We start from the raw sequence: 27,775 nt of genomic DNA, 5'->3' as shown, positions 1-27,775 counted from the left end.
GTTGTTAAGGATTTTTACGTGTAGGTTCATGAGGACGTTGGCCTGTGATTTTCTTCTTTTGTAATGTCTTTGTCAGGTTTTGACATCAAGGTCATGCTGAATTTATTAAATGTATTGGGAAGGTGGGAAGGATTCTTCCTCCTCTGCTGTCTGAAGGAGTTTGTGCAATATTGGTGTTTTCTTCCTTAAATGTTTGATAGAATCCAGTGAAACCATCTGGGCCCGTCTGAAGCATTTCTTTTTCCATCCTTTCAATTCTCATCCTCTGTGGATCTTTCAACTTAAAGCGTAGAACACAGCTTTTAAGAGCATGTAGTTTGGTCTGACTTCTTTCTGTCTAGTATGATAATCTCTGCCTTTTAACTGGTGTGTTTAGTCTCTTTGCATTTAGTGTAGCTTTGAACTTGTCTACAATCTCATCATTTGTTTCCATTTGTCCCTTCTGTTCTGCTGCTGCTCTTTCCCCGCCTTCTTTGAGGTTAATTGAATTTTTTACCATTGCATCTACTTCCTCTATCAGCTCTTTTGTCCACTGTACCCTTGGGGTGGGGGGGATTGCTGTAGGGCTAACAGTGCACATCCTCCTTAGCCAAGTCTGTGTGAGGTGGTGCTTCCCACCTGGCAAAGGGAAAACCTCATGCATTTCCCTTCATCTACCCCACTTTGTGTGGTTGTTGGCATGTCTTTTACTTCTCAATGTGTTATGAGCCTCATCTTACAGTGTCATTGTTTTGCTTTTAGCAGCCAGTGGTTTTTTAAAGAAAATTACAGAGAAAATCAATAGTCTCTTATATTTGCCCACTTCTTTGTCAATCCCACAGGCTCGCTCTTCTTTCTTACCCTCAGATCCAAGTTTCTTTCTGCTGTTATTTCAGCCTGAGGAACTTCCTTTATTTTTTTCTTGTAATGCATGACTGCTGGTGACGAATCCTTTTGGCTTTTGTTGATCTGAAAATGACTTCACCTCACCTTCATCTTTGAAGATTATTTTCACCAGTTGCTGGATTCTGGGTTTACAGATTTTTTCTTCTTTAAACCCTTTGAAGAGGTTGTTTTATTTTCTTCTGGCCTTCGTAGTTTCTGATAAAAACCCAGCATCTGGCCCCTCTTAACGTTCTGACTGTGGGTTACCTTTTCCTGTTTCCTTGCGTGTCCAGTAGTTTTTTATTGTGTACCGAATGTTGTGGTTGGTGCACTGTGGAGTCTGTGGATTCTGTGATCTTTTTTAAGAGAGTGTTGCTTTTTGTTCTCTTGGGTACTTCAGTTACTGGTTGAGAGCTGGCTTCTTGTTTTGTTGGCCATATCTCTGGAAGGTTACAGTGTCTTCCAGCCTGTCTCAGTGGGGCTCAACCTCTAGCCCGGTTGCACCCGCGATCTCCATGGGCTCGGCTGACATCCGGGGTGTGAGTGAGGGATACCCAGCTCTCTCCTCTCTGGTGGGCAGGCCTGCAACAGCTGCTCTGGTACGCGGCTCCTCTTCTCCAGCCTGGAGCAGCCTTACCAGCCCAGAGCAGAGACCCTCCCTGTGGACGGCAGGTGCCCTGGTTCCGGGCCCAGTGCTCTGCCCGCGATGCCACGGGACACTGTCTCCAGTCAGGGCGCGGGCTCCTTCCTGAGTTCCCGCCTCCAGGGACCCGAGGCTTGTGCTGCCCAGACCCAGTGCTGTGTTTGGTCCAGCTTCACAGTGGCTATTCATGGCAGAGACTTGATCACGGTTGGAAGCAGAAGGAACTCTGAAAATTACTCATTTCTAAGTCCTTTTCATCTGGTCCCATTCATCCTGTTTTGGCAGGGACGGAGTCTCTCATTCGAATCTGCTGTGCTTACTCACCATCATCTCTGTGGCTTCCTTGAGCCAATGGTTTACCAGGTTGTTCCTGATGCTGGCTGTACCGCTGTGTAGACCTCTCCGCCTGCCAGGTTGTTCCTGACCAGGGCTGTTCCTCTGTGTAGACCTCTCCCCCTGGCAGGTTGTTTCTGATGCTGGCTGTTCCGCTGTGTAGACCTCTCCGCCTGCCAGGTTGTTCCTGACCAGGGCTGTGCCTCTGTGTAGACCTCTCTCTGTGGTGTCAGCTTGCCTCAGATGGCTCCTCGCGTGGTCCAGCCCTGGATGAGTCTCGCATTATGGATTCAGGGTCAGGCTGCCCAGAGCACAGTTCGGTGCTGGTCCGGCTCGCATTTTGTGGGCCTCCTCTTCCCCTGCCTCAAGATAGAAGAAAGTGGCCCATTAATGGCTGCTGTCCAGGCTTCCAGGCAGAGCCTGTGGAACCTGCTTCCCTGACGGGAGCGCAGACCTCACCCTTGGCATCAACCAGGTGTCCTCTCCTGCCCGCCACTCCCGGCCCCCGAGCAGCGGAGCGCCAGCCTCCAGGCGCCTTGGGCACTGCGTCCTCTTCCCTGAGGTCACAGGCCTAGCGTGTGACACTTATGCCTTGCCGTGGCTGAGGGTCAGCTCATGGGTCTCCTAGAACTTTAATTCGACCAAATTTGTTGGCTTTTCTGATGCTCGCGTCCAGGGTGGAGGCTGTGGCATGGGGCTCTGCATGCTGTGGATGAAAGGCTTTGAGGAGACTGTGTTACCATCTTAGACACGGCCGTCTCCAGCCCCGCCCAGCCCAGGAGGCTCCAGCAGAGGCAGCAGCAGGAGCAAACGCCAGGCAGGGCCACGGGTCCACGGGAGGCGTTCTGAGCAGGGGTGTGTGTGCTTCGGCCGATGAGACGGAGAGAACTCAGAGCAGAGCCGAGAGGGCCCATCCGCTGAGGCAAAGCCTGGGCTTCGGTTGTACTAAATTCACCTGCTTGGCCACGCCAAGAGCCTCCCGGGGTGCTGGACAAGAGGCAGCGTCGGGCACCCCATGTTTGCTGAGCCCGCCGCCTGGCTTTCGTGCCGCAGCCGTTCTCTGTAGCACGGAGCCCGGCTGGGCCCAGCTACCACTCCTCGGCCCTGGTGCGCCAGTGGGCTCTGAGGTCTCCTGTGGTCTGCAGGGACCACCTCTTGGTCCTCCGTGGGTCCTTGGGATAACGAAGGTGGAAGGCGGGGCTGGAAAACCGGGCACCAGGGGGACCCCGCGACAGCCCCGCCGGGCTCTTGCAATGCTGTCTGTCCCCCCAGCCTCATGGTCCTGTTCCGTTGCCAAGTGCACATGGAGATGGCGTACATTGAGGAGGGTGCGGACCGGCTGGAGCCTGCCATGGAGCACCTGAGGAAGGCCGTGCTCCTGGACACCCTGGGCCTCTACCAGGACACGCTCAGGATGGCCCTCAACCGCCTGCACCTCTGCGCCACGCCGTGCCAGGTCCCTGAGCGCACCGAAGACAAGGCCACCTTGGCCATTGAGCAGGTGCGCCCCGCCCCCCCGGACCTGGGACCTGGGGCCTCTGCGCCTGGGGAGGGCAGGCGTCCTGGGCGGGGCCCCGTCAGGCCAGGAGCGCTCAGCAGAGACGGGCAGCGGTGCTGCTCTGGACGATGAGGGCGCTCATCACACCGTCTACCGTTCGCAGGCAAAGAAAACGATGCCCGAGGACAGTGTGCACAAGAAGCGGGCGCTGCTGGTGACCGCGGGCCTGGCCCTGGCCCCTGACACCTTCCAGATCGTGCTCGACAGTGAGAACGAGGCCAAAGGTGTGTAGGCTCTCTCAGCAGCACACACACGCCTGAACCCACCCGCCCTCGACCTCCGCCCACACGGGCCTCAGGTGCTGGTGTGCAGCCTCCTGTCCCCACTCTGCGCGACAGAGCACCTCCCGTGGCGCAGGGGTAGGCTCACACAGCCTGGAGGCCCGAAGCCTGAGACCGAGGGGCTGGAGGAAGGGGCCGCCTGGGCCTGTCTCCGGGGCCCACACGGCTGGCTTGCCTCTGCACCTGTTTCTCTCTGTGTCCAATTTCCCCTTTTAAGGACACCCGTCATGATGGATTAGGGCCCACCCTAATGACCTCACTTTAACTTAATTTTTCCTGGTAAGACCCATCTCTAAACAAGGCCACATTCTGGAGTTCTGGGGGTCAGGGCTTCCTCATATACTTTAGGGGGCACTGCCCCCATACCACCGTCTCCGCCGAGGATGGGGGTCCTGGGCTTCTCTGCATTACCCCCAAGTATATCGAACCCTTGCAGATGGCAGATTAGCGCCCGGCTCTGGAGCACGCCGGCGCCCTTCCTCTCGGAGTCCCACCTGAGGTCGCCCAGGGCTCCCTTAGTGTTGGCTCCCCCGGCAGCCTTCAGCCGGGCAGCCCCCGCCGTCCGCAGACAGGAGCTGCGGAGGGAGCCCGCGGTGGCCAGTGTGGTGGATCTGGGATGTGGACTGGGGGATGGCTCTAGGATGTGACCCTTGGCCTTGGTGGGCCACGGACCTTGTGCTGTCTCTGTGGCCGCCTCACGTCACCAGGTCCTGTTGTCACCCCGTCCGGGGCGTGGCAGTGCCACCCCGTGCTTCCTTCTTGTCCTGCTGAGTGTGAGGGGCACGGGCCCAGTGGGCAGCCGCCCCGGACGCGCTCGGGCTCTCTTGGTGCGTTTCACTCGGCGAGGGGCCGGGCAGGAGTACCTGGCCAGATGGGGGCCTTATGCGGGGTCCCCGCCAGTCGGCTCCTGAAGGTGGGGGATGGTGGTGACGGAGGCCACCACTGTGCTGGGCGCGGGTGGAGGCTCTTGGGGCCGGCCCGGCGGGTGCAGAGGGGGTCGTTCTGCGCACCAGCTGCCCCTGGTGCCCGGCGCCCCTCCCCCACAAAGGCACAGCTAGCGGGACCTAATCTTCATGAAAAGGTCAAAAGACGCCCGGCAGGCGCCACCACACCCGTCCAGAGTCCTGCGCGCTGGGGTTGCGGGAACGTGCCCTGACCCGAGACCCGCCGCGTCACTGCCCCGTCCCACTGTTTACCCTCAGTTTCCACCGGGAAAAAGCGGGGCCGCTTCACCTACCTGTACGCAAAGGCACGGCACCACTCCCTCAGCGTGGACAAGGCCGCGGGGCACGTGCGGTGCCTGCGGGGCCGGAACGCCAAGGAGAGGTGAGCGGGCGCTGGCCGGGGGGCGTGCGGGGTCTCCTGGGTCGTCGCGGCGGGGGCACCGGACCGCTGCCCGCCCCCTCGCCTGGCCCCGGGCAGCACCCCCGCGGGTCTGCCCGTCGCCTCGCGTCCAGGCTGGGGCGTCCACTGGGCTCATGGCAGGAGCCCTGCACCGGTTCTCCCGAGCAGAGAGCTCATCGCGCACCTGTGCAGGGTACAGATCTGGGCCGAGCTGGCCAAGGTGGCCCGGAAGCAGGGCGTGTGGGATGTGTGCCGGACGGCCAGCCGCTTCTGCCTCGCGTATGACGTCGGCAAGGTGGAGCGGCAGGCGAGGCTCAAGCGAGGTAGGCCCCGGGGCCACGCCTGGGCGCCCACACTGGCGGGATCTCCCCAGGCGACCTGGGGTTGCTGCGGGGTCCGCGGGGCTCAGCGAGGGGACCCAGGGCTGCAGGCGGGGGGCCTGCGGGCAGAGCATGGGCCTGGGCCGGCTCCCCCCGTCAGCGCTGGGTCCGCACGAGTCCGGCCTGCAGGTCTCTGGAAGAGGTTGGTCTTGCGGACGGTGAGGATGCGGGGACCTGCAGGCAGTCCCAGGAGGCCCGGGGCCTCGGTGTTGGGGGCGGGGCCGGGGCCTCTCGAGGGGCAGAACAGCACAAACAGAACCAAGAGCCCAGCTGTCAGGGAATCGGCGGGAGACTGGCCATGGCCAAGCTGGCTTTGGGGACACCTCGCCACCCCGTGGGGCCCCTGCGCTTGGGAGGTTTCTGCCAGCCCCTCCTGGGCACAGTGCCACCTCGCAGAGACCCCGCCACCGCACCCGGGGCTGCGCCGCGTTCCCTGAAAGGCTGTTCGGGCTCTGAGCATCCTGCCGCTCTGCTGTTTCCAGGGAAGAAGAAGAAGGGCGGGGACGGCGCGGAGCAGGACTCCTCGGGCCAGTCAGACGCCACCCTGCAGAGGCCGGTGTCCCCCAGCCTGCTGCGCGAGTTCGCGGAGGTGGGGTTCATCAACGCTGAGGTGCGTCCCTGCCCACGGCCCCTCGGCCCCCGTGTCACCTGCGTCTGCACGGACGTGGCCCTATACCCCAGCCCTGCTCCCGAAGGAGCCTGTCCTTTAGGGAAGTTTTCCTGGGTTCTTGGGAGATTTTCTGGGAGAAAGATATAAATCAGAATGTGTCGTGAGGGGTGTAGATGTTCATTTTCCTTAGAAGTAATGTTTGAGCTGTGAATCCACGGTGACATAGGTACTGCAGGCTGATGGTTACTGGATTTGGGAGTGCCCTCTGCATGGGGATAGCTTCAAAAGCACTTTGAACCCATTGTCAGGGAGGAGCGTGTGTTCTCATCTCAGCCCCTCAGAGGCCGCTGAAGGCTGCTGGCGACCATCCCCCTCAGCCCTGACCTGGGGTCGCTCCCGCCCCCAGCAGTGAGCATGCAGAGACCCCAGCGTCAGCCAGGTGGCTGAGCTGGGTCTAAGCTGGCACTGGCATCCCTGCACCTGCACGTGGTGGTGATTTTGGTGATACTTTGTAACTTCGGGATTCTTGGGGCCACTCGAGGTTGTTTATTTTGGGGGTCGATGGGGTAACCTGGCCAGAACTCCCCGGCTCGTTCAGCGAGGGTTTGCTGAGCGCCTCCTGAGGGCCAGGCCATGCTGAGAGCTGGGGGCAGGTGACTCCGGAGCCAGGAATGGAGCTGGCATCACCCCCGGGAGGCAGGCAAGGCCACCTGCCCCCTGTCCTTGGTCCTGTCAGCCTGCAGGGCTTCCGTGCACAGCCGTGGAGGGACGGGGACTGGGTTGCCGTGGGCGCCTGTGGTGTGACAAGGGGATGTTTGTGTCCCTGGGGGCTCAGGCTGTGCTCTCGAAAGGAGCCGGTCTCTCTCTGAGATGCAGCGTGTATGGGTGAAGCAACGGCGTGGGGTGGGGGAAGTGTCGCTGCAGGCAGGGAGGACCCAGGGGCCGGGAAGGCCCTGGGGGCATCGCGCTGGGTCTGTGCTCCCAGGACCTCTCCTCCACTCCACTCACTTCCTCTGCAGGCCACCATCCACCTGCTGCGATCAGAGGGCGTGCAGCTGAATGACTGTCCGATGCCCCCTGAGGACCTGAGTCAGCACCCGGTGGGCTACATACCCGAGTCCCCAGAGGACAACGCCGAGTGGATTACGTACCGGTAGGGGAGCCGCGGGGGGCGCGTCCTATGCACCTGGCACGGCTCATGTGTGGCCCGGGGGCACAGGCTGGGACGGGGGCCACGCCCAGACATGCGAGGGAAGTGGCCGGCTGTCCAGCGCGGCTCACTAGTTCACGTCGTTGTTCGCTGTGGTTAGTCTTCCTCGTTATTGGTGGAAACGAGATGTGAGGGAGTTGGTGTCTGCGGAGGGAAGCGGTAGTCGGGGCTGGCCATGGGAAACTGTCCCGGGAAGTATGTGAACGGAAAGAGGGTCCACAGGGAACCCACAGAGACTTGCCCACGTGAGATGCCAAATGCGGTTCAATCACGAAATCAAGGTGCTGTGGAAACAACCACAGTTTTTAGCCGTTGTTTCATCTAAAATTAAATATTTGAGAGGTGAACGCGGTGGTGAGTGAGTGTCCACGTTGCGGTGTCGCAGGAGCCGAGGCTGTTGGCTGCTTCCCGCTGAATGCGGACAGGGGCCACTTTCCTGTTTGTTGCACCCAGTGGACGGGCCCTCACACCCGCCTGCTGTGGAGGGAGTTGGGGATGCCGCCGGACTCCCTCTGCCCACGAGAGGCACAGGGAGAAGGGCCCTGATTTTGTGCAGATGGGGTTTGTCTTGGTGTTTTAAGTCGCCTGTGAGAGCGCAGCCCGCGGCCTTCCCCAGGGGCCACTGCCACTCCCGTCCGGCGCCGGGCTCCCCACGCCTGGGGGAGGGCCCAGGCCACACCTGACCACCGCTTTTGTACAGCCCACGAGCTAACGGTGGTTTTGATGGCTTTTAAGTTTGTGAAATTAAATAGCGAGAAACACACAACAGAGACTCCATGCAGCTGTCGAAGCCCAGGGTACTGTCTGGCCCTTTAGAGAAAGGGCTTGCCAGGTGCTGGTCTGAGGCCAGCAGGTCCCACGCGCCCATGTGGACGGAGGAGGGCAGCCTGCGTGTGATGGGCCGGGGAGACTGGGCACAGGCAGGTGCAGAGCTGGACTGGCGGCCTGCAAGCCTCGGCCAGGGGTCCGTCCTCGGCCAGGGAGGGGCAGGGCGAGGGGCATCCAGCAGGGAGATGGGAGAGCCAGGCGGATGGGGTGGAGGTGGGAGGAGATGGGCAGGCCGGGTCCTTCAGCGGGAGTGGCGGGCAGCCCCCAGCAGGCAGCTTTCTGGCCCCTGGGCTCTAGGGATGGCTTCACACTGGTGTCTTCCTGCCGCTTTGGGAAGGCTCTTAACCCGGGGAGAGCCTGACGCGCGCCTTCTGTAGGGCCTGGGTAGAGGGCCTGTCGCAGTGCACCATGAACAGCTGGCTGCGCTCGGCCGACATCGGGCAGAGCCTACAGGAGGCGTGGATCGTGCAGAACGCCGTGGTCTGCGTCCTGAATCACAACCAGCACCTCATCACGGCCGGGCGCCAGAGGGAGCTCGTGGACGCCTTGTACCACCTCCTGGGCATCGTCAAGGCCATGGGCCACAGCGGGTGGGTGAGGCTGGCGGTCGCTGTGTGCATCCTGGCTTCCCAGGAGGGCCCCATCCTGCCCCTGCCAGAGACCCTGGGATCGGGCCGGGAGCTGTGGGGTGGGACGTGCGGGGCCACCCTCACCTAGTGCCTAGCAGTGACAGGGCCTCTGTGTACTGGCCGTGCACCCCGAGCAAGATACTCACCCTCCCTAAGCCGCAGGGCAACGTGTGGGGATCGATGAGGTGCTCAGACGCCCTCGGGCCCGTACACGGATTCCCAGCAGCACCACTGCCACGCAGCTTCCCAGCCTGTCACACTCTTGTTGCAAACAGTGCGATTCTGAGGGAGGTTGGCGAGGCCCAAGCCTCATAGGAACAGGGGTGGAAACCGACCTTGGTCTGATTTGGGGCGGGTTGGAAATCAGTGTCCGGGAGTTTTCATATCCAGGTGGTGTGAACTCATGAGAGACCGGTGTCTTCACTACCTGAAGTTGGAAGTGTGAAAGCGTCAAGTCAGGCCAGACCTTTACCTAATGAGGGCGACTGTGTGAAGCCCTCTTTGTGCTTTCTGCTGCTTGGGCACTTAGTCTAAACACGCGACTGTAAACTTTTTCGCCAGATCCCGAAGCAGAAAGGCTTGAGTGAGTCAGGACGCAGCTACATGTGCACATGGGGGTTTTTACACTGCGAACAGGACGGAGCAGCCATGGAGGACGGGCCTGCCAGTGCCCTCACCTCTCCTCTGGGCGCGAGGCCCTGGCAGGGTCCCCAGGACCGTAGGGGTTGCGGGAGCACCTCTCTTTCTAGGCGGGTGTCCGTGTCTCTGTCGTAGACACAGGTCGGACCGCGTTTGATGGTTTTAAATGTTTTGGTGCTGAGACGTTTCAGGAAGAAGCAGGGAGGTTCTGGTCCAAGCCCGCTCCATCCGTCGCCCAGTGGAGGGCCTGCTGGACGGCCCGGCAGTGGGCACGGTGGCCAGGTGGGCCTTTCTGTCCAGGCCCCGCAGGACTCCCTGAGGAGTCCAGCCCACGCGGCACAGGTGTCTCCCAGGCGTGAAGGCCGCCTGGTGGAGGACGAGCCTCCACCGCAGGCAGTCCTGTCACCACGGCTTCCTCCCTGGGATGGCCTGGCCCGGACATGCTTCTCTTCCAGAGACTTGGCGCTGCTGGCGACGCTCTGCAGCACCCTGGCACGAGGCCTGATCATCACCTGGATCCCAGCCCCGACGCCAGAGAAGTCTAGAAGACACACACGCTCAAACCCACTTTATACTCCGCTAGACCCTGAGGCCGCCTCTGAAGTCAGGACCGCAGTGGAGGTGCCGCGCCCGAGGGTGGGATCGGAGCCGGGGGGTGGCAGACCCCGGTCAGTGCAGGCGTCAGTGGGAGAGCAGTTGAGGAAGGAAGCTGCAGGCATTCTCAGGTGCCCGGAAATGGGGCGTGGGGTGGGGGGCACGCTTTCTCTAAGAGCGAGGAAACAAGACGAGGACACCTGGGTGTCAGTGGTGGGGACGTCCCTGCAAGTCCCAGAGCTCAGAAAAATGTGGACATAAGGCCAGAAAAATAGGACCAGTGCCAGTTCAGAACAGGAAAGCCGCAACACCAAATGAAAGATGCACAGGCCAGGGATACGGACGGTTCCACGGTGACCGAGTGGGGTTGTTTGTCCCCTGATTGCGTCTCCTGGTGACGTGGACTGTGTGGCGGTCTTCCCAGTCAAGGAGGAGGGATGTTGATGGGTGTTGACAAGCATCGGATGACCCCTCACCCATTCCTAGTAAACGTGAGAGAAAGTGAGTTCCGTAGTGAGTTTGAGGGATGCGCAGAGCCTGCGGCTGCCCCAGGTGTGGCTGGGAGCAGTGCCTCCTTCCTCCTGAGGCTGTGCCTCAGCCCCAGGACTAGTGCGTGTTTGGGCCACCGTCCCTTCTGGACCCAGAGCCGGGTCTGCTTGTTTTTGCAGCTTTGGGTCTTGGCTCGGGTTCCCTGTTTGGATTCAGGTGTCATGAGCAAGGACACCTCCGTTTCAGGTCTGCGAGTTCGCCCTGAACCTGACCAACGGGACAGTGCCCGTCAGCACCCGGCAGCAGCTCATCGCCACGTGGGCGAAGGCCAAGCAGCTTCTGCGGCAGCAGGTCGGGCCGCGCCTGGGCACGGACGGGGCGCCCCCGCTGAAGTCCTCCCCGCCCGAGGGCGAGCAGCCTGGGGGACGGGGCGGCGGGGCTGCGGAAGGGTGCTTCCCTTCAGGAGGGTCTGCCCTTGCCCAGGCCGACCCCCGAGAGATGGGGCGTGAGGCCTCCTCTGCCTGCCTGGCCGCTGGAACATCCCCTCGTTCCTCCAGCCGACTGGCCACGGTTCTAACTGTCCACCAAGAGCCGCTGGGTCTCTGGGGGCGCTGTGCACCCTCAGTGACACCTCGCTGTGGCTTTATCTGGAGGTGTGTCTAGGCCACAGGGGGACACCTCCCTGGCAGGGCCCCACGGGCCACCTGAGCTGTGAACGCAAGGCTGTCGGGGTGAGGATGCAGGGGAGCCACCAGGGACCCAGAGGGGAGGGGGCAGGGCCAGCCCCACGGCTTCTCCTCCTGCAGACGTGGGCCGTGGATGGAGACCAGTGGGAGGTTCCCTGGGGCCCCAGCTGGAGCCAGGACACGTGGCTCAGGTGGGAAGTGAGGCTGGCAAGGCGGGGACCATCAGGGAGGGGCATCTGAGCCTGCCAGGAGTGAGCACCGGGTTGGAGCAGGACCAAGGCAGGGGCCTCCAGACAGAGGGCCACCGCTGTGCCTGGCCACCTGCCCTCCACCTCTGGCCGGCTCAGCCAGCTGCCGGGCCACCTTGGGGGCTGCAGCGCCTACTCCTCTTTATTACGTGAAGAGGTAGCTCGGAGACAAACGCTTACACAAACAGCTCCCATCGTTGCCGCAGAGCTGATGTTTCACAGGGTCACTTCCCGAGTAGTCCAGATTCTCCAGCCCCGGGGCTGACGGGCCCTCTGCACTTCCTTCCCACCAGAGCGCCAACGAGGGCATCAACTCGGTGACCGGAGTCCTCGTTGCTCTGGAGATGCACTCCTGCAACGGGCTGGGCCTCATGGACTTCACGGTGCCCCCGTTGGCTCAGGTAGCTGTCGCTCCCTCACCCCACAGGTGTCACCTCCCCCCAGAAGTCACCTTGCTCCCCCTTGGCCCACGCAGCTGTCACTAGGCGCCTGGTAGGCATTGCAGGGGCTGTGCCCCGACAAGGCTCCCCAACTCGAGGTGCCATTCGAATTGCGCTGTCGAGACAAGGAGCCCCAGGTGGCCAGCGGCCCTGCCGTGCTCTCTGCACAGCGCTCCCAGCAGAGCCGAGCGGCCCCTCAGGGCCCCTGAGCCTGGTCTCCTGGCTCGTCAGAGGGCAGGGCTGCCCATGTGGCAGGAACGCAGTGTGGACACTGGGACATTTGTCCCCAACCCACCAGCCCCACCCAGGCTTGGCCGCAGTTGGTTGAGGCAGCTGGAGCCTCAACCTTGCGGGTGACTCAGCCTAGGCCGGGTGACCACTGGACCCATGCATGTGATGTCAGCCGTGAGCTGGCAGCAGAGACGCCCCCCACCCACTCACAGACGCCCCTCTCCCCCGCCACCGGCAGCTGGTGAAGATGGCCTCGGAGTGCAGCTGGCCGGACCCCCTCGTGGAGCTGCAGACCCTGACGCGGCTGACCCACTTCACCTACGTGGCCCGGGACCACGAGGCCACCATGGCCTGCTCGCAGAAGGCCATCCAGACGGGCATCAAGCACCTGCAGGCCTTCAGTCCGTGAGTCGCCCCAGCGCCCGACCTGTGTCCCTGGGGCGCGGTGCCTCCTCCGAGCCTGCCAGGCGGGGCCCGCAGCCTCACCCGCTCGGCCCTGGAGCCGCCCCGCCAGCCCCGCGTCGGCCGGGGCAACGCCTCAGCTGCGGCCCCTGGAGAGCCGTGTTCAGCAGGATCCCGAGGCCCCACGAGCCCCGCCAGCTGCGGGCGTGACGGGGGCTCAGAGGCCGAAAGGGCCGCAAGGCTCGACCGGCGGCCACTCCCACAGGCAGGCAGCTTTGTTGAGAGTTAGTTTTGAGCAGGCGACTTAGGAGGCCACGTAAATTTGGAAGTAACTGAAGGGTGATTTCGGTGAAATGAAAATAGCCCCCCTGCCACTGGCTCCTCTCCGCCCGAGCTCTGCTGGCGGCGGGCTCTCCAGGGCCCCCGGGATGGCCGCAGGCGCTCCAGGCCGCTTGCTCCTGTGCCCCGGGCCCCGTTCAGCTCGTCGGTAATCAGGGCTCCTGATCCTTCTGTCTTCCTGAACAGGAGGCTGTTTTAACGTTGTTTCTGTTGTGAGTATTTCTGCTGTAAAGACTGTTTCCCTTGAGGCTCTTCTCTTTGCCTTACTTCTGAGTCTATTTCCTGAAAGACGGGATCCTGGCCCCCAGGCCAGGAAGATACCCATCGTGGCTGCACAGCCAAGCTGACCGCTCGAGGCCGGATCCAAGGAGGCCTGGCCTCCTGCCTCTGGGTGATGGGAGTGGAGGCCTGAGCCTCTCTCGGTCAGGATCCCGGGGCCAGGTGCGGGAGCACGGCCACCACGTCCCAGCAGCTGCTCTGGGGCCTGCGTGGGACACCCCTGTGGGTGTTTGGGGGCTGACAAGTGACCATGACCCGAGCTGTGGTCACCCGCCTCGCACGCAGCCAAGGCCACAGGCTGCTCAGAGCTCCCGTGGAGGCCCCACCCGCACCTCATCTGTCCCTGCAGTGGCTCCTGGGCAGGGGCTGCCGTGCCTGTACTGGGAGCAAGAAAACCAAGGCAGGCAGAGGCTGAGGCCCTCGCCGAGGCCACCCAGCAGGTGGAGGCGGAGCGGGGACCGGAGCCCAGGCAGCTGCTTGCATGAAAACCAAGGCAGCTGAAGCAGAGGCTGGATGGAGCCCCCAGGCCTGCCCAGCATGTCTCACTGCGCCCACCCCCGCAAGGGGCTTTCCCTCGTGACTGCCTTTCCTCCAAAACAGAGGTGGCTTTTGCTCAACAATCCATCCTGAGAAGGACTTGGCTTCTGAAAGGCTTTCGAACGTCCTGCCTTGGCCTCACCGTGCAGCAGGTGGGGGCCGAGGGCTCCGTGACGGCCAGGGGGCTGCTGGCTCAGGTGCCCAGCCTACGGAGATGGAGAAGGCGCAGCAGTAGCGCACGGAACACCCGGCCCCCCGGCAGGACATCTGATAGCAGCCAGGGACTCGGGGTTCTTCCCGGAAGCCTCTGGTCCTTAGCACAGGGGTCCCCACCAGACACTGGTCTCCACCAACAACTGCAAAGCTGTGCCCATCAGCAGACGAGCCATTCCGAGCTCCCCACAGCATCTTATACACACTCTCCAGTGTGAACCGAGGTTCCTCAGACTTTTGAGAGGCCCTCAGCTCTGAAGAGAAGACCAACGGGAAGAAATAGGGAGAATTACTCCGGAAGAAACTGTCAGCCTTTATAATGTAATATGTCCAGTTACCTCACCAGGGGAGGCGGCTTCATTCAGGAATAGCGGAGGAATTGCAATTAGGGAAATGCAAACTTCGGTGGACCACAGGAAATGTGGAAAACAAGGAGGGGGATCTTGCTTTGCTAGGAAAAAGGGGGAGTCAGGGGGGGCTGTGATAGCCAGAGTCCACTGGGGGAGTTGGGGGTCCAAAGTACCGAGGCTTCCTGTTGGCTGTCTGTGCCGGACTCTGATCGGCCGGGCTGTCGGGGGTGGAGGGATGGTTCCTTCCTCCTGCTGCACAGTGAGTAGAGGCCCCTTCTTATCTGAGATGTAGGCGAGGCCCCTTCCTGTCTGAGATGTAGGCGAGGCCCCTTCTTGTTTGGGGTAATTGCGGTGTGTGGCGGACGTGGGACCTCCCTGACAGGCCTGGCCTGACTCTAGCTGTAGCTGAGGTTTCTGTAATTCATTCCACAGAACAGATTACATGATGATCAGAAGAAGTATTTAAAAAAAAATAATAATAACGTCCAAGGTATTTGAGAAGATGCAGCATTTAGAAGTTAAAATGTGTTATGGAAAAGGAATGAGGAATAAAAGGAAAAGGACTAAAGATCTCTTCAAAATTAAAAAGGTAATTTCTGAAGTTGAAAATAAAGTCAGTGAAGGGCTAGAAGATAAAGTGTGAGGAAATCGTGCAGGAAATATATGAAGAAGGACAGACAGGAAATGTGACAGAAAAGCCAGAAGAAACAATAGGAGGTCCTAAACCCAGCTATTGGAATTCCAGAAAGAGGGGAGACAGCGTTCTTAAGAAAGGGGTGAAAAGCAGGAGCTTCCCTGAGCAGAGGGCACCGTCTCATGACTGACCCTCCCACTAAATGACCGGCGAGAAGAATGAAGAGATACTCACATCCAGATACGTCATGGGGTCATCAGGTCATGGCAGATACGGAGACTATCCTACAGCGTTTAGAAGAAAAGAAAAAGAAGAAGGAAATAGAAACGCATCAGTCTTCTCAGAAACCATCACTAGCAGCTAGAAGAAAGTGGAACGTTCTAAGTGGAAGTAGTTTTCAACATGTAATTCTAACTCACCCAAACTTTCAAGTATCCCGGTAAAGAAAGCTACTTTTAAACAGATGAGGACCTAGAAAATGTATTTGTCACACACCTGTTTTTAGAAAGTTAATTGAGGATACACTCCAGAAAAACAAGGGAGTAACCCAGAAGAGAGAAAGATGTTGGATGCTGGAAATGGAGATGCAATCCAGAAAAGGTGCCCAGCTGCGCTGCTTGCTGAGAGAGCCTCCTCGGCAAGGATGTAGGGGAGGGTCCTGGGGGTGTGGGCAGGGCCAAAGGAGGACCCAGTGTTGTGGAGAGTTTACAGGTATTGTGGTAAAGGAGGGAGGGAGAAAAGCCAGTTGGAAATGCCAGGAGATAACAAAGGTAATAGCTTGCCTCTTCAGTGAAAAACACAGACATTATCTTGATGTTTATTGATATTCCAGTGTTAGGATTAGCATTTTGACAAGGAAGACTTATTTGTGGTTACCCAATAAAATATCAGTGTTACCAATTTTGACAGTACGAAAGTAAAGTAAAAGCACAGATAACATACTTTAGCAGCGGGAAGGGGGAAGAGGACAGGTGGCGTGAGACCCTCATCTGAGAAGCTGAATAGCCGGGTGTCACTTGTTGAGGGTCCACAAGATATTCTGAGGTACAAAGATAATAAATAAGGGAATTAAAAGTAATGCTGGGACCAGCTATATTCATAAGTTGGGAAAAGGGACTTCTGTAGGTAATGTTTAAAATTCATAAATTGGGAAATCAAGATAGAAGCCAGTTTTTTGGAGGAAAGCATATACCTGCTAGAAGATAGAGCTGAAGACCTAGGAGTCATTCCCTCTTGGGAATAGGACTGGGGGCTGGGTAGGGGAGTAGTTCTCAACCATGTGGTAGGTACCACTTTGATAAAAATTAGAAGGTTAATTCTAAAAGAAAGAAAAAGACTACATTCATAAAGAAAGAGTCAGTGTTTGAGGGCTGCTGCCTCGTCTTCCTATAACGGAGTTAAGGCTGATTTCACTACTCGTTGCGGGCACAGCAGAGCTTGTCAGGGGACTGGGTGGCAGGGTGCCTGCTGCGGTGACGGGTGTGTGCCCCAGCTTCGCCATTCTTTCCTCAGTGATCCTTAAATTAACTTTTATTTTAAAACAGCAATTCTTATAATAAAATAGGCTAAAAACATAAATGTTTACGTATGGTAATAGGGAAAGGGGAGGTCGTACAAGACTATGTAAAAGTTTGGTTTTCACCTCAAGACCTTGGAGAACTCATTTGTAGACTGTTGCTGCCCTCTAGTGGTGGTCGGTGTCACTACTCTCAGTGGGGTCACCCCTACCCGGGCTTGGCTGTGTACCTGACCCGTTTTTCACCACACTGAGGGCCAGCTGTCTAGGCCTGGAGCTGGGCGCTGGGAGGCTGGACACGCAGAGATAGGCGGCCCTTGGCTCTCTAGGGGATGCCGACTGCACGGTGGTCTTGCTGGCCCCTCAGAGCCCTGGACCCGGTCCCCAGTCAGCAGGACCCACAGTCAACTTCAGCACGTGGCGTGTACCGCAGGTGATTCACCTGTTTTCAAAACAATTATACGTATTTCAAATTTTTATGCTCATTTTTTCTATTTTGCAAGTTATGTAAAGAAACTCAGTGTGGAATTGGTCACAGAGTAATTTTTATGATGGCATTTCACAGTAATAGTGAAAAGAGTTTTCAGATCTTGGTGAAAAATAGTGCAGTTACTAATCAATTAGTATTCTCACCTCTGAGTGTGTAATTACCAGAATCAGGTTCATATTTATACTATTAATGTAAAGGAATATATATTAATAAGGAATTTCATGTAGATCTCTAAAACAGACCAACAGAGATTACCTTTCTACTTTGTTTAGCACTTTTATTTGACATAATCGTCATCACTGTTGGGTTTTTATGTGAACTTAAAAGTCACTTTTTCTACCAGTTCTGGCCATGACACACAGTGGATCTCATACTCTTGTGCTATTTAAAAAACTGTAAAACTTGACAAAATACATGAAACAACTGCTTCCAGACATTGGCCAACAGATGGCCCAAGGCCGCGCTTCTTGCAAGAGGCCATCAGAAGTGAGCCCCACGTGCACCCTCGCGCTCTGCCTGGGGGCGCGGGGCGCTGCCCAAACTGCAGCTCCGGGAGCTGGAGCCCAGACAGAAGAAATGCTCGCGGGAGACAGAGACCAAACCCTGGGGCTGCTGGGGCCTCTGGACTCCACAGGACGCAAGACGAGCGAGGAGGTTCCTGGACAGAGAAGGCCAGATCCCGCAGGCCTGGCAGGAAGCAGGCGACAGAGATGCCGGAGGCCCCGTGCTGACCCAGGAGAGTCAGGGAGCCCTCGCTGAACCGCCGGGGCATTCAGGAAGACCACGCCTTAGGGGCTGGTCTCTAAGGGCCACGCGAGACTTGCCCTAAGACGCCTAGTCCAGATCTCAGTAGGAAAAGGATGAGCCACTGGAAAAGAAATTCACTAGGAAATTCAGTAGGAAAAGGTGAATTCACTGCCTGCCAGAATGAAACCCCACCTTCCTTTAAAGGAAGGCAACATAATCCACGCTCTCAGCAAGACAGCCCTCCATCCTGCCCCCCGCCCCCCGCCCAGCATAACAGCAAACATCACCAGGCATGTGGAGAAACAAGAAACTGTGGCCCATCGCAGGAGAAAAAGCAGTCAGCCGACTCAGACATGACACAGATGTTGGAATTAGCGGACGATGGATTTAAAACAGTTATTGTAAATACAAGAAAGGAAAGAAAGGATTTTAATGGGCAAATTGCAGGTGGTGAATTCCAACAAAGAAATGGAAACTCTAATTAAAGAACTAAGTGGAAATTCTAGAAATGACAAGTATAATCTCTGACATGGAAATATCACTGGGAGAGCTTGACATTTGAACACTGGAGAAGTGATCAGTAACTCTGAACGCAGGTCAGCACACTATGGAGACTGAAGCACAGGGAGAAAGGCCTGAAAAATGGAGGAGCAGTGCCTTGGGGACCAGTGGGCTAGTGCCCATGGGCCAGCACAAGTGCAGGTGTGGTCTCAGAAGGACAGAGGCCAGAGGGTGAGGTGGGAATACGTATATTCAAAAATGTAATAGCTGAAATTGTTTCAAATTGAATTAACAGTATCAACCCAGAGATCCAGGATTTTCAATGAACTCCAAGCAGGATATACACGAGGGAAGCCACACCTATTTTTATTGTAGGCAAATCACTGGAGACCAAGGTGACAAGAAAACCCTGGAAGGAAGGTGGAAGGGGAAAAGGATGCATTGCACACAGGGAAACAGGGATGAGAGGCGAGTTCTCAACAGGAACAATGTAAACCATCTTAAGTGGTAAAAAAGAAAAAACCCTGTCGATCTAGAATTCTGTATACACCAAAAATAGCCTTTGAAAAATGAAGGCAAAGATCAAGCCATTTTAGATTAATTAAAACTAAGAGAATCCATTCCCAGAAGACCCACAGAACAAGAAATGCTAAAGGAAGTTCTTCAGCCTGAAGGAAGATGGTACCAGATGGAAACTCAGTTCAGGAAGTAGTGAAGAACGCCCCAGGTGGTGACTGTGTGGCTGAACATAAAACGTTTTCCCCCCTTCGGTTCTTGAATTCTTTAAAAGACATACGCCTGTTTCAAACAAAAATACATTGCATTGTGGGATTATTAACAAATGTGGAAATAAAATGTATGACAGTGGTAACACAAAGGATGGGAATGGGAGAGATAGGGGTATATCGAGAGTTCTTACACCGTCTGTGAAGTGGTATAATATTAATTCACCATAGACTGTGATTAGTTAGGAATGTATGTTGCAGTCTCTAGAGCAAGTACTACAGAAACAATAAAAGAATTATACCTAGACATCCAATGGAGAAGATAAAATTGAACACTAAAAATATTCAATTAATCCAAAAGAGGGGAGGAAAGAAAGGACGAACGTATGGGACAGAAGGAAAGCGAATAGCAAAATCGAAGGTTTAACCCAAAACCACACCAACAGATCCATTAAATGTAAATGGACCAACACTCCAGTTAAAGTGCAGAGTTTATCCCACTGGACCCAAAAAGCAAGACCCAACTCGAAGCCATTTTCAAGGGACGCTCTTCAAATACAAAGAAAGACACAGGTGAAAGGTAAAAGGAGGGGGACAGATGGCCTCTGCGGCACCAGCTGCAAGAACGCCATGGGGCTGGAGTAAAGCTCCCAGGATGTGGGATCAGAGGTAGAGAGGCATTTCACAAAGATAAAAGGGTTCAATCAGCAAGAACACATAAAAATCTTAAACGTGTATACACTTAACAGCAGAGCTTCAAAATTCAAGAAGCAAAAAGTTAGATACAGCCACAATTACAGCTGTGGATCTCGACATTCCTCTCTCAGTGGCTGATAGAACAGAGTAAGCCATAAGCATATAGATGGTCACCACCAGCAGATCACCCAGTTGTCACTGACAGAGTCTCCCCAAGGACCACGTCCTAAAGATCCAGGTCTCCAGGACAGCAACGCCAGGGCCCAGCGGGGCCAGGCTCTCCTCCACCTCCTGCTGGGTTGGCACGCCCATCCTGGGGGATGGGGCCAGCCTCCGATTCACCCCCAGAGCATGAGCTTGGCCGTGCCCTGCAGATCCTTGCAGGTGGAGGGACAGCCTCTTTCTCCCCTAGACTCCTGACGGGCAGGGTGGCGGAGCAGCTGGCTCCTGCAGGCGGGTACCTGCCTTTGGGGCCTCCCAGGCCGTGGCGGGGAGGTCTACCCAGAAACCAGTGCTTTTCTCCTAGAGTAAGCCTGGTGCCCCCTGAGCCGAGTTGCAGGGACGTGCGTGTGGTTGTTACGAGCACAAGCCACGGCTTGGCTGGGAGAAGAGAGCTCACGGCACCCTTGACGTTGCTGAGTCTAAACTGTACGTTCTGAGCTCTCAACGCAGAGCCTAGGCTGCCTGAACAAGATGTGCTCTGGGGCACGGGGAACGGGGCTTTGTCGCTCCAGCAGGGCCCGGCCTCGCTTGGGGTGGGCGCCTTGTTCTGCTGCTGCTGCCACACAAGACACCCTACGTATTAGTCATTCAAACATCAGCTTATGATTCTGTCTCATGGTTCTGCGGGTTGACTGGACTCAGCCAGTTAGTTCTGGCTTGGGGACCTTCATGACGTTACTCTGGACTCCCCAGGGCTCTCTCCAGGGGCCGGGGTGGGGTGTCCCCAGGGCTCTCCCCTCTCGGCGGCACCTCCCTCCCCTAGGAGCCTCCTGGGAGCTGTGGCGCTTGTCTGTCTGCAGGGTGGAGGCTGAGTTGGTGGCGGAGATGCTGAGCACCGCAGCCTGCATCCAGGGCAGGAGCATCATGGATAACCTCAAGGGCCGGAAGCAGCTGCGCCTGACGGCCGCCAAGGCCTTCGTAGAGAGTGCGAGGTGGGCTGCGGCCCCCGGTGGCCAGGGTCATCGTGCGCGTGGCGCGTCTGGGGTGCGTGTTTTGGGTGGGGACGATGGTGACTGTGGCGCGTGGTGCTCGCTGGGGACTGTCCCCGAGGCCGGCCCCTCCCCCAGTGGCCCTGTGACCAGGGTCATTGCCTGCCCCGTGCGGTGACACCCACCTCACCCCCAGGGGTTCCCGGCAGCCCTGAGCGTCTGAGCCAGGACGGGCCCGAGGAACGGGGAGCCGGAGCTTGTGAGCGGGTCACGGCGGGGCTGCCCTGAGCGGAGCCCATCCTGGTCCTGTAGAGACGTCTTGGGGCCCCACCCCTCCCCTCGGCGCCTACACCTGTCCAGGTCAGACCTTCCCTTCCAGGTTTGGGGGCATCGCGGGGAGCAGCGCCCTGGTGATGCAGGCCGCCCGACACTTCTGGAACACCTGGCTGCCGCTGCTGTCCTCTGCAGTCAACAGGAAGAAGTGCAAGAGCGCCACTCAGGAGGTCATCAGCGTCATCAACAAGACGGAGGCCAGAAAGCAGGTGCGCCCTGGGCCGCCTCTCACGTCCTTCCTCCAGCACGGTGGGCGAGGCTCCCGAGGAAAGATGGGCCCTGTGGAAGCACTCAGGCAATGAACACGACGGCTGCATGGGGCACAGGGGACGCTGACACCCGTGAGATCGCAGCGGGCAGGCGGGGCGGCTCCTGGCTGCGCTCAGGGCTCAGCTCTGTCCTCCCCCATCCCCGAGGGAACCCTAACTCAGACCTAGAAAGCGCCAGTAGGAAAGGGGAGAGGAGGGAGGGTGGGGGCGCAGACCCACTCAGGGCCCAGGGAGGTTTCGCCTGACAGTGGACAGGCATCTGGTGGGCCTCAGGGAGTGAGGCCTCCTGCCCCCTCCGCCGTCGCCCAGGAGTGCGGTAGGTCGCGGCCCGAGGACCTCCCTTGATCTGAGAGAGAAAGCGTCAGTCTGTCACCTTTGAGTATCACGCTAGCTGTGAGTTTTTCATAACTTTACTGTGTTGAGGAATTTTCCCACCGCTCCTAGTTTTCTGAGAGATTTTGTGATGAAACGTTTTTGGATTTTGTCACATGCCTTTTCTCCATCAATTGAGCTGATCGTGCGGTTTTCTCCTCTGTCCTATTAAGGTGATGGGTTACACTCCTTAGGTTGGACCACCCTTGTGTTCCTGGGACAAATCTCCCTTGGTCGTGGTGAATAATATTTTTACTGTGTTGTTGGATTTGATCTGCAATTCAGCAACTTACTCTGTTGAGAATTTTTGCATCTATATTCATAAAGGGTATTCATCTATAACTTTCTTTTCTTGTGATGTCTTTATCTGGACCCCCTATCAAAGTAATGCTAGTCTCATAGAATGAGTTAGGAAATGTTCCTCCCTCTTCAATTTTTTGAAGAGTTGAGAAGGATAAGTGTTATTCTTTTTGTTAATGTTTGGTAGAATTCACCTGGGAAGCCAGCTGGTCCAGGAATTTTCTTAACTGGAAGGTTTCTGATTACTGATTCAGTCTTTACTGTTAGAAGTTTGTTGACATTTTTTATTTCTTCTTGAGTCAGCTTAGGCAATTTGAGTGTTTCAAGGGATTTTTCCGTTCCTGTAGGTCATCTAATTTGTTGGGAGACAGTTGCTGGTAGGATTCTATTATAGTTCTTGTTATCATTGTAGGGTTGATAGTACTGTTTCCACTTTCATTTCTGATTTTAGTTATTTGATCTTCTTTCATCTTTTCTTTGCCAGTCTAGCTAAAGGTTTGTCTATTTTGTTGATCTTTGCAAAGAATCGATTTTTGGTTTCATTGATTTTTTTCCTATTATTTTCTATGCTCTAATCCTTAACATTCCCTTCCTTCTGCTAACTTTGGATTTAGTTTGTTCTTTTTCAGGTTCCTTAAGGTGTAAACTTAGGTTGTTGGTTTGAGATCTTTCTTCCTTTTCAATGTCGGCATTTGCAGCTGTAAACTTCCCCCTGAGCCCTGCTTTTTCGTGTCCCATAAGTTTTCCTAATGTGCTTTTGATCCTATTGACTCAAAGCTATACAACTGACTTGTTTGCTTCGTGTCATTATAAGCCGCAGACTGTGCTGCAGGGCTAGTCTGTGCGTGTGTGTATGTGTTTTAAGGGAGTAAACCTTGAACTGGAGTGCCTTCTCTTACAGGGGAAATGTGATCCCACTTTTTGTGACTTAGTATTTCAGAAATTTAGCCGCAGTTTCCGTAATCCGATGCTGAACCAAATGAAAAACAAACTGGTGAAAGAAGAAACTGCAACTTTCCAACGTCTGTATTGTTGATTTGTTTTTGCTTTAGGAAAAAGGGAAGACGCTGCTTCTGCACCAGTGGCCCACAGCCGACTTCCAAAGTGGAGGGACAACGGAAGGGTGTTTCCTCTCAGGTTTGTAGATGCAGGACAGACGGAGCCGCAGACATGAGGCCGGGCAGGGCCTGGTGTTGTTAGATCCCGAGGCTTGTGTAGAACAGGTGAAGTCGTGGCAGTGACCACGGGAAATGCCTGCCCAGCACTGAACTCGGGCAGGCACGATGAGGGTGAGGGCTCCTCGCGAGCAATCGGGGACCCCCACTGTAAGCATGAGGAACCCCCCAAGCCTAGGTGGCCCCCCAGTTCAGGGCCACCCTGCGCCCTCCCAGGCAGCCTTGAAATCTAGCCTCTGGGTTTTTCTGACAGGTAAATCACACTTTTCCATTTCCATAAAAATGTGGAGACATACTTCTGCGAAAAAAAGTAGTGACCTTAATAAAATAAAACATACTGTATAATTTATTTCTAAAATAAAAAATGATTATCTGCTAAAAACTAATCATCCCTGTTAGTGTAAGGGCCGCGGTGTGTACTGCAAAGCGTGAATGTGTAGATTAGAGCCGTGGCCCCTCCATCAGGTGCCTCAGAGTCTACGAGAGAGAAACTCGATTTAAAATAGCGAACAAAGGTGTGACGTGTGTAATTAAATACTGAGTTGAACTCTAGACCCCCGCAGGTAAGATTGTTTGCTGGTGCCGCAGAGGGAGATGCAGACAGCAGCCCAGACCCGCAGGACTGCAAGGCCCAGTGAGGAGCCGGCTGCTTGGCGTCCCGGCACCGCCCGGAGTGCGTGGAGCCCGTGTACGCTTTACTCCACGCGCTGAAACATACTCAGATAGCTAAATGGGTTAGCAGCTTTAACAATTCAAACCATAGGAAAAAATGAGAAAGTAGAATTGAGCAAAGCAATGTTTTGAGGAAAGATTACTGCCTAAAGTTTAGAGTGCTCAAAGAGGCACACTTTCAAAATACGTGAAAATTTAAACAATGAGAAATGAGAAAATTAAAAAGTAAACACTGGAAAAGTACTGGCATCAAGTTCAGCAGCTAAATGCTCCATTTCTGTAATGCACGAGCAGTTGCATTAGTCAGGCTATGAGATGCTGCACTGCAGTAACAAATGGCCCCGACGGCTCAGCAGGTGAACTCGCACGGGCAGTCTCTCCCTGCTCGTCCGAGGCACCGTCTGGAATTTCTGGCAAGCGGGGTTGCCACGTCCAGGGGCATGTGGCTTTGCTGCCAACCAGGGGGTGCAGAGCCCTGACTGTAAGAGCCCTCACCACCACGGCGTGTGGTTCCGAGTTGGCCCGGCCGAGATGAGAGGAGGAAAGCACGCTATGGAATCCACGTTCCCAAGTGTCAAGACGTTGACCAGTTTATCTGGTCACGTGCCTCAATCCCCCTGCTCCTGGGCACCTGTATTCCGTCCCAGCGCTGGCAGTGGGGGGCCACGGTGAGCCCTCAGGCCCAGAGTGGTGTGAGTTGGTGCTCTCCTTTTAGCCAGCAGCCGGACAACATGCCGGCAGGATCCATGGGCGTGTTCACCCCTTTGCTATAACGATTCAAAAACGGGAAAGAGAGCTACACAGCCAACGAGGTAAAAGAGGACAACCTGAGTGTCTGGCACCAGGGGCAGGGACTCTGCTTTGCTGGATGGCGGGGCTGAGGCGGCCCCTCGAGCGGCCTGGGCGAGGCTGGTGGGGAGAGGCTTCTTCTTTCCTGACGCTCCCATTGTTTATTTTTAAAATTACGGAAGAGTAACGGGAGTTTCCAAAAGGGAAAGGGCTTGGAGGACTGCGGGGCCCGAGAAAGCCTGGCGGGGTGGGGGTGAGGGGCAGCCGGGGGCACCTGGTGCAGGTGAGGCAGGTGGGGGAGGGAGGACAGCAGCTCAGATGTCGCCCGGGAGGAGCCCCTGAGCCTTCAGTCCCAAAAGGACTGATGTGTTTCCCACGATCAGGGGTCACTCCCGCTGCACGAGGCCCAGCCCTGGAAGGGCAGCTCTGCGTGTGTCTAAGGGACGCAGATGACGAGGTCCTGTGGCTGGATCTCCACGCGGTCCCACCTGCTGTCTGGCTCTGCGGCATGAGGCCCGGGGTGTCCCAGACAGGCGGCCGTGTCCCGAGTGCTCCCTGGGGGCCTCCCGGTCCTGTGGACCCCCAGCTGCTAGCACTCCCATCCCCAGACCCCCTGACCGGCGCCCCTCCTGAGCCCCCTCTCCCACCGCAGGGGCCGAGGATGACCTGACGCTGAGGGCCGCGCTCTATGGCCTGCTGTTCCACAGCCACGCCGACCAGCATGACTGGGAGGGCTGCCTCAAGGTGCTGGACGAGGCCCTGCAGGTGCTGCCGCGGACGGCGGACCGCCTGTGAGTCCCTGAGGCCCCCCAGGGCGCCTCCCCTCCCCGCGCCGCCCCCCCGGGGTGCCTTCCCCGGCAGCCCCCCAACAGGGTGGCTCCCTCCTCAGCCCCCCACTCTCCTCTTTCCCCTGGTGACTTTATTTCCCTACCAAGAAGTCAACACACGAAGGGAGGGGATTTAAGCCCAACACACACAAATGATAAACGGAAAAAGCAAAACACAGCACGACACAAGACCCCCAAGGCACTCAGGTTTCCTTTGGTTTCTCTCTGTAAGTAGGAACGTGCACAGATATTCCAGTTTGTGTGCCTTCTATATAGTGACGACTTTTACCATTCAAGCGCTAATTTCTCTCTTTTACTTTTCTTCAGCTTGATTTTCAAACATATGGTCATGGTGAAGGCTAGACTCGGCCAGAACTTCGTGATGGAAATTCAGAGATTCAAAGACCAGAGTGAGGAGTATCTGGCGCACATGTGGCGGCGCCTGGCCCTCAACTCCACGAGTGTCCCCGGGGAGCTGACCTGCTACCTCCACGCCATCCAGGCCCTGCAGGTCTGGCTCTGACTCACTGTGTGTCTGCGGATGAAGCCCCCGGGGGCGGGAAGGCGCGGTGGGGGGGGGGCGGGGGCGGTGCGGAGCGAAGCCCAGCCCCTCGGGAGGCCCGGAAGGAAGAGGGGGGCAGCGGGACACGAGCTGGGGCAGCAGACGGAGCCTGTCCTCCCACGTGAGGGATGCAGTCCTTGTGAGGCCGTGTGGGGAGGGCAGGGGGTGGGCCGCGGGGCTCTGCAGCCTCTGGGGTTTCGGGGTCTTGGGGATGGCCCCCGCCCCCGAGAAGCCAAGACACGTGTTCCTCTCGACGCGCTTGGAGATTTGGGAGAGGGCGGGCACTTTGATTTGATGCAGAGCTTGTGGGACTTGCCTCGGGACAAAGAAGGCCCCTTGATGGTGGGACTGAAGCCGCCCCAAAGACGTGCCCTGCGGCAGGCGCCTGACAGGCTTTTCTGTTGAGCAGAATGTTTCCCCTTCACGGAGCAGATCCCACCAAGGTTTTCAGAGCGCTCCAGGGTCGGGGGTGTCCCCGGGAAGGGGTCCGAACACAGGCTCCATCGATGGCCGTGCGGTCATGACCCATTGGTCAAGCAGAGGCCTGGGCCCACTACAAGCGGCCGTGGGTGCCCTTGCGTCTCGCGCCTGGAGCCCAGGCCAGGGTTCCTGGGGCCAGGCAGCTGTGCCGGGGGAGCAGGCGGTGCTATGGACGGGGCGGCTGCTGGCCGAGCCGAGCTGCCGGAACCCTCTGCACAGACTCCGTGGAAAGGCCCTCTGCCCCTTCCTTCCTTTGCTTCCTTTTTCTTAGGGGTACAAGGTGCTTTATAGTAAATTCACGGGGTTATGCAGCCATCATCACAATCAATTTTAGAACATTTCACCAGCCCCCCAAAACCCAGGTCCGTGGGCACTGTGTCCCTCCCCCCACCCCCGCCGGCCCCAGTGAGCCAGCGTTACACGGATGGAACCAGACGAGGTGGGTCCTCTGTGTCCGGCTGCCCTCCCTGGACGTCTCGTCCAAGCTCCATCTGTTGAAGCGCATGTCCGGGCTTCACTGCTGGTGGCTGAATAATCCTCCATCGTGTGGATGGATGTTGCGCCGATGGGCCTCGGTGTTGCTTCCACTTATGAGCTCTTGTGACTGGGCTGCTGTAGACATCCGTGCGCGAGTGTTTGCACGGACACGTTACAGCTGTTCCCTTGGGCACATAGCTGGGAGTGAACTCCCAGGTCACGTGATGACTGTTTTTAACTACCTGAGTCGTGGTTTGACTTGCGTGTCCCTGGTAACTAACGTAGTAACTGGCGGCATGTTTTTCCTGTGCTAATCGGCCGTTTGTGCATCTTCTCTGGAGAAATGTCTGTTCAAATCCTTTGCCCTTTTAAAAAAAATTTGGTTTCTTGTCTGTTTATTGCTGCGCTGTAGGAATTCTTTATGTGTTTTGGATACAAGTCCCTTATCGGATATAAGATTTGTACATATTTTCTCTCATTCTGTGGCTTGTCTTTTCAACCGCTTTCTCGTATTCTTGATGATGTCATTTGTAGCACAAAAGTTTATAATCTTGATGAAGTCCAACTTATCTATTTCTTCTGCTGCTTACGCGTATGGCATCGTAGCTGAGAAACCAGCGTGTAATCCAAGGTCATGAAGATTTCTACGTTTCCTTCCAGGGGTTTCATAGTTTCAGCTGTCACATTTGAGTCTTTGATCCGTCTTGAGCTCAGTCGTGTGTTTGGTGCAAATTAGGGGTCCTGCTCCTTTCCTCAGTGTGTGGCTGCCTGCTTTCCCAGCACCGTTGTTGAAACGATGACCATTCCCTCTTCCACCGCCCTTGTCCCCGTCGTCTCTCTCGCACAGCTCTTGTCAAAGCCACCCGTGACCACATGGTCACGGTCATTCTGAGGCCCCATCTGACCCCTCCTCGGCACTCGTGGTCATCTGT

At 56.7% G+C, this 27,775-nt stretch overlaps 1 protein-coding gene across 1 annotated transcript in view; it reads left to right on the top strand.

Moving 5' to 3' along the window:
* The window catches only part of CFAP46 (cilia and flagella associated protein 46), an 88,098-nt gene that overhangs the window by 18,294 nt on the left and 42,029 nt on the right, over nt 1-27,775 (top strand). The window contains exons 12-27 of the mRNA XM_029245175.1: nt 3,113-3,341; nt 3,502-3,622; nt 4,882-5,005; nt 5,216-5,346; nt 5,886-6,013; nt 7,033-7,166; nt 8,429-8,641; nt 9,775-9,940; nt 10,649-10,778; nt 11,625-11,737; nt 12,246-12,412; nt 20,459-20,590; nt 20,967-21,129; nt 22,914-22,998; nt 25,150-25,288; nt 25,652-25,835. Of these exons, the coding sequence (XP_029101008.1) occupies nt 3,113-3,341; nt 3,502-3,622; nt 4,882-5,005; nt 5,216-5,346; nt 5,886-6,013; nt 7,033-7,166; nt 8,429-8,641; nt 9,775-9,940; nt 10,649-10,778; nt 11,625-11,737; nt 12,246-12,412; nt 20,459-20,590; nt 20,967-21,129; nt 22,914-22,998; nt 25,150-25,288; nt 25,652-25,835 (2,359 nt within the window). The remainder of the gene's footprint in view (nt 1-3,112; nt 3,342-3,501; nt 3,623-4,881; nt 5,006-5,215; nt 5,347-5,885; nt 6,014-7,032; nt 7,167-8,428; nt 8,642-9,774; nt 9,941-10,648; nt 10,779-11,624; nt 11,738-12,245; nt 12,413-20,458; nt 20,591-20,966; nt 21,130-22,913; nt 22,999-25,149; nt 25,289-25,651; nt 25,836-27,775) is intronic.

This window comes from Monodon monoceros, unplaced genomic scaffold, assembly GCF_005190385.1.
Source record: "Monodon monoceros isolate NGI ecotype Baffin Bay Population unplaced genomic scaffold, NGI_Narwhal_1 Super_Scaffold_4, whole genome shotgun sequence".
Lineage (NCBI taxonomy): Eukaryota > Metazoa > Chordata > Mammalia > Artiodactyla > Monodontidae > Monodon > Monodon monoceros.
This window is presented reverse-complemented; position numbering and strand designations above follow the sequence as displayed.